The 6000-nt window shown below is 42.8% G+C and overlaps 1 protein-coding gene across 2 annotated transcripts in view; it reads left to right on the forward strand.

The window, feature by feature from the left end:
* The window catches only part of COPS2 (COP9 signalosome subunit 2), a 176038-nt gene extending 170548 nt beyond the window's left edge, over positions 1 to 5490 (forward strand). For both annotated transcript variants that reach the window (XM_063926036.1, XM_063926037.1), the window contains exon 13: positions 4436 to 5490. In XM_063926036.1, the coding sequence (XP_063782106.1) occupies positions 4436 to 4580 (145 nt within the window). In that variant the 3' untranslated portion in view covers positions 4581 to 5490. The remainder of the gene's footprint in view (positions 1 to 4435) is intronic.
* Positions 5491 to 6000: the final 510 nt, after the last annotated feature.

Here is a 6000-nt window from a genome sequence, read left to right on the forward strand (position 1 = left end):
AGACATTATCCAGTATAGCTGAGCGGATAATGCCAGCTCATATACCAGGGATATGTTACACTATTAACCCTTATATGCAACATTCCACCTTGGGGTTATCACATCCAGTACAGGAATCGTCAGCCTCTCAGCAGAAACATGCTGAAATGCCGGTGGTAAGTAAATCACATAGACAGGAAATAACATCCTCACAGTCTACACATGTTTCAAATGAGGACTTGTCGGAGGATGAGTACTCATCACACTCCGGGTCTGCATACAGAGACGAGGAGAAAGGCCTTAGCTCAGTGGTCATTCCAGAGCTAATTAGTGCTATGAAAAACATTCTATCCTTAGAAGAGGCAGTAGAGCCTTTGTTAAAATCTATGGCACCTGTGTTCAAACGTCCAAAAATAGTTAGGACTGAGTTTCCTGGGTCAGAACAGCTGACGGAAATTATGCAAGAGGCTTGGGTTACACCCAGTAAGAAGTTTAGAATTCCAAGGAAATGGAATTCCCATTATCCTCTTCCGGCTGGGGATTGTTTAAAAAGTGAGGTGGCTCCCAAAGTAGATATACGCATGTCATCCGACTGGTGCGAAAATCTACACTACCTCTGCCTTCAACATCATTAAATGATGTCACGGATAGGATAATAGATGGTTTTCTTAAAACCATTTTCTCCTTGTCTGGGGCAATCATAAGACCAACCATGGCTTCGGTTTGGATGTTAAAAGCAGTGGCAGCCTGGGCTGATGCATTGGAGGATGACCTTTCAAAGGCATCTAGAGAGCAAAAATCCCATATTGCACATATCAAACAGGCAGCTATTTTTATGGAAGAAGCAGCCTTGGATATGGGTTCAATTGCCTCTCAGGCATCAGCCTCCGCAATAGCAGCTTGTAGAGCGGTTTGGCTACGTACATGGAATGCTGACTCATAATCTAAGAAGGTTCTTGAGTCTTTGCCTTTTACTGTAGATATTCTTTTTGGTAAATAACGAAACAGTATTTTTGAGTCAGAAGCAGACCCCAAGAAAGTAAAGTTTCCTTCCACAGTTAAATCCAAGCCTAGATTTCCAGCTTTTCGGCCCTTTCGGACTCAAGGAAAAGCAAAAGAAAAGGGTTATGGCAAACAGTATCAATCTGACAAGTCTGGTAAGACTAAAAAGCATTGGGCTACCAGAGGGGACAGTTTCCAAATCAGAAGATAAACCATCAGCCTGATGGTTCAGGCCTCCACCTGGGAGACCCCAGGGTGGGAGGCCGACTTCTTCTTCAGTTTGCACAGATCTGGCAGCAGTCTACCACAGATGCCTGGGTGCAAGAAGCGGTATCTCGCGGTTATGCGTTTGCTTTCAAGGAACACCGTCCTCAAAGGTTTTTTTGTACCAGCCCGACTTCAGTGGAAATGAAGGCCAAGGCTTTGCAAGAGGCAGTTCAGAAGTTGCTTCAGTCAGGAGTGATAATTCCAGTTCCTCCTGCACAACGAGGACAAGGTTTTTATTCCAACCTGTTTCTAGTCCAGAAGCCAAATGTGTAGTTTCGGCCCATACGCAATCTCAAAGTGCTGAACAAGTACATTTGGGTTCCTCGGTTTCATATGGAGACTTTACGTTCCATTATTTTGCCCATGGAGCAGGAAGATTTTATGGTATCCCTGGATATCCAGGATGCTTACCTACGTTTTCCTATAGCACTGTCCCATCAGCGCTATCTCAGGTTTGCTATCCTCCAGCAACATTTTCAGTTTCAGGCCCTACCATTTGAACGTTTCACAGCTCCCAGAGTGTTCACCAAACTTATGGTGGTAATGGTATTCTATCTCCGTCAGCAGGGGATAAGGATTTTTCCTTACCTCGACAATTTATTAATCCTGGTACAATCTCTGGAATTGCTTCAGAGTCATCTGCGGCAGACTATAGCTTGTTTGCAGAGACACAGTTGGCTCATAAATTGGGCAAAGTCATCCCTGGTTCCGTCACATCAGATAATTCACTTGGGGGATGTGTTTGATTCGAGTCTTCAGAGAGTTATTTTACCTCTGAACAAAATATCCAAAATTCAGTCAAGGATTCAGGAGCTGCTACAGTGTCAAAGGGTATCCATTCACGCAGCAATGCATGTGATGGGTTTGATGGTGTCGACATTACGCATGGTGGAATATGCTCAGTTCCACTCGAGGCCTCTTCAATGTCTGATCCTTTCCAAATGGAATGGTTTTCATCAGACAATAAAAACGCAGACTATGGTCCTTCCTCTGGAAATAAGGAGGTCATTATCCTGGTGGCTGCAGACATCCCATCTGGACAAAGGGAGACCCTTTTGGATATAAGATTAGGAAATTCTGACAACGGATGGGGAGCAGTGTCAGGAAGTTGCTTCCAGGGGCACTTTACCAAGGAAGAGAGTTGCCTGCCAATAAATATATTGGAACTTCGAGGCATATATATGGCACTTATTCAGCCAAAGGACATCCTTCAGGGGAAACCAGTCCAGATCCGCTCGGACAATGCAACGGCAGTAGCGTACCTCAACCATCAGGGAGGAAGTTGCAGCCAAAACGCAATGAAGGAGGTAAGTCACACGTTAAAGTGGGCAGAACTTAATTATCCAGCCATGTCCGCAGTGTTCATTCCAGGAGTCCTAAACTGGGAAGCGGATTTTCTCAGTCGACACGCCATTCATGCAAACGAATGGACTTTACACCCCGAATTTACACGCCAAATTCTGGTAGACAAGTGGGGGTTACCGGAGATGGATTTCATGGCGTCCTGTCAGAACAACAAAGTTCCTCGAATACGGGTCAAGAGCAAAGGATGCCCTGTCAGTGAGATGAGTCTTTTGTCTGGCCTGTGTGTTTCCACCAATCGCCCTGTTACCCAGGGTGATGCGTAAGGCAAAACAAGGAAGGGGCGCCGTGATACTATTAGCTCTGGCTTGGCCCGGAAGACATTGGTACACAGATCTGTAGAGGTTGTTGATGGATGCTCTATTCCTACTTCCTCAAAGTCCAGATCTACTGTCTCGGGGTTCTTGCTATCACAAGCAACTGGATCGACTGTCTTTGACGGTGTGGCTCTTGAGACTTCCATCCTGAAAGCAAGAGGATTCTCAAAACGGGTAATTCAAACAATGCTGAAAGCAAGGACACCATCGTCAGCTCGCATTTATCACTGAATATGGCAAGCCTATATTCAATGGTGCAGTGACCAGAAATTTGATCCTATGTCTTTCAGAGTTTTCAGAGTCCTAGCATTCCTTCAGTTAGGAATGGACAAAGGTCTAAGGGAGGCTTACTTTTGTTCTTCCCACTGTGCCTTGGGATTTAAGTTTAGTCCTAAAGGCCCTTCAAGTTGCCACATTTGAACCACTAAAACGAGTGGATTTTTAATGGTTGACAGCTAAAGTTCTCTTTCTACTGGCTATTGCTTCAGCTAGAGGAGTTTCAGATTTAGGGGCATTGTTATGTCGCCCCTTATTTTCTGATTTTATTTTTTTTTATCCAGAGAGTGCGGTTCTCAAAACCAAATCTGGGTATCTTCCTAAGGTGGTGTCTAAATTCCACCTCAACGAAGAAATTGTATTCCCGGCCTTCTAAGGCCGCACCTTTCTGTGGGAGATGCATCGTTGGACGTAGTCCGTGCTTTAAGTATTTACATGGGTCATATCAGTGCCACCAGAAAAATAGACACTCTCTTCGTTCTCTACGGATTTCACAAGAGAGGATGGCCTGCTGACAAGCAGACAATGGCGAGGTGGCTTCGAATGACTATTTCAGAAGCATATTCTAAAGCTGATCTCCCTGTTCCGGTTAATGTCTCTGCTCACTCTACTCGTAAGGTAGGTCCGTCATGGGCAGCACAACATGGTGCTTCAGCAGAACAGATATGTAAGACAGCCACATGGTCTTCCATTAACACATTCATTAGACATTATGCCTTTGATACCTTCGCCTCTCAGGACGCTGAATTTGTGCGCAGGATTCTCCTGTCCAATCAGGAGCCTCCCCACCTCTAAATTGCTTTGGGACATCCCAATGTTATCCTATGGACCCTGCAGGAGAAATAATCGTTATGGTAGGCTTACCGTTGATAACTGTATTTCTCCTAAGTCCACAGGGATCCCACCCTGACGCACCTGATTTGAGGATCCTTTCACTTATTAACCTCTTCCTCCTTGTACGGAATGCTGTGCATGTGTGTTCTTCTCGCCTGATTAGGGCTCTCTATGATGCTCCTGCCTTGAGCTTTGGAGAACAACTGAATTGCCTGAGCCAGGAGGCGGGGATATAGGGACGGGCCCGTTGCATTCTGGGAGGCCGAAAGCTTTGATCCTTTGGTGCCAATCCGCTGTCGCTACCTCATATCCAATGTTATCCTGTGAATCCTGTGGATTAGAATAAATAGAGCTTTCAATAGTAAGTCTACCATAACGATTATTTTTTTTATTTTCAGCACTATTCACGGACGAATTGATCAAGTGAACCAACTACTCGAACTGGACCATCAGAAGAGAGGGGGAGCACGGTACACTGCATTAGATAAATGGACCAACCAACTGAATTCTCTCAACCAGGCTGTAGTCAGCAAGCTTGCTTAGCAAAGATCAAGCTTTTACATAATAGAAACAAAAGTACTTAAAGGTAACTGTGCCATCATTCAACCCTTAAAAAGAACTGTGGAATGGCAAAGAAAAACTGTTGGTTGGTGTGTGCCCTGGAAAAGAAAAAACAGACCGTTTTGGCAGGAGTGTTTTCTGATCAGCTGGTATGTGTTTCGCTGCTGCATTTGTCCCAAGAAAATAAAAACAGCTTTAATCTCCAGAAGATAACCAAAATAATACGGAATCTATACTGTATTGTCTTCTTGACCTGTAACATGCAATATGCCACTAAATTTGCCGCAGGAAAATCATGACCGGAGAGAAGATGTTGTCACTATTTTAAATACACACTTTCATGTTCCTGATTGTTCTATTTAAATGGTTTAACGTGCAGAGACAGAAACAAAATCATAAAAGCCTGCAATAACTTGAAACGCATGTCCGTACCGAACACTTCCTTGTATAAACTGATCTGTTTGCTGCAGTTTGCGAAATATGTTTATATTCGTATCACATAGTGCATATGTGTATACATATATATATATATATATATATATATATATATATATATAATAGCGCGTTATGTGAAGCATAGTATGGAGGCCCCCTTAATTACTTAAATACAGTCACGTAGGTTTTAAGCAGCAAAATAAACAGCTCAGCTCAGAAATTAATACTTGGTTTTTTTCCCTGTGTATTTATTGCATTGGAAAGGGCAAGTCGATACGTCTAAGACCTGAAAGTCATTTTAGCAATACTCACATGATAAATTGTTGTTTGTTATTTTTTGAGGTAGTGTGTTAAATATTACTTTCAGATTAACACCAAATACAGCTTCAATTTGGTTTATATAACACAAAAATGGAAAACAGAACCTTGAAGCTGAATAAATGAAATATTTATTTCTTATGTGTGTCCGATGTGTATTGTTATCCTAGCCACTGTACACACCTTGCACTGATGCTGATGTAATTACCTCCTGCTCAGTGGTGGCTCTTTATATATACATGTAAAATACTGTCATAGCATTTACTTAGAGCAGGCATATAGCCTACAGCTACGATTGACCATCTTAATTACAATGTGCAAGCTAGCCACACCACTATTTTTTGTGAACGATCGACTGATCTCGCATAACTTTGCATGCTAAAGACCATTGTGTGTGTGTGTGTGTGTGTGTGTGTGTGTGTGTGTGTGTGTGTGTGTGTGTATGTATATATATATATATATATATACATATGTGTGTAATATCCACGCACTGTCCGTTTTTAATGTTATTTACACACACTTGTGTGTAAGTAACATTAAAAACAGACAGTGCGTGTATGTTCATTAAGTGTTGGTCTGCAGATGTATGCAAATTATGCTCCTGGTATTTCTTAGTTTAGTCAAATAATGGCAATTTGCTCATCCTGGA

The sequence above is a fragment of the Pseudophryne corroboree genome, chromosome 6, assembly GCF_028390025.1.
Source record: "Pseudophryne corroboree isolate aPseCor3 chromosome 6, aPseCor3.hap2, whole genome shotgun sequence".
NCBI lineage: Eukaryota > Metazoa > Chordata > Amphibia > Anura > Myobatrachidae > Pseudophryne > Pseudophryne corroboree.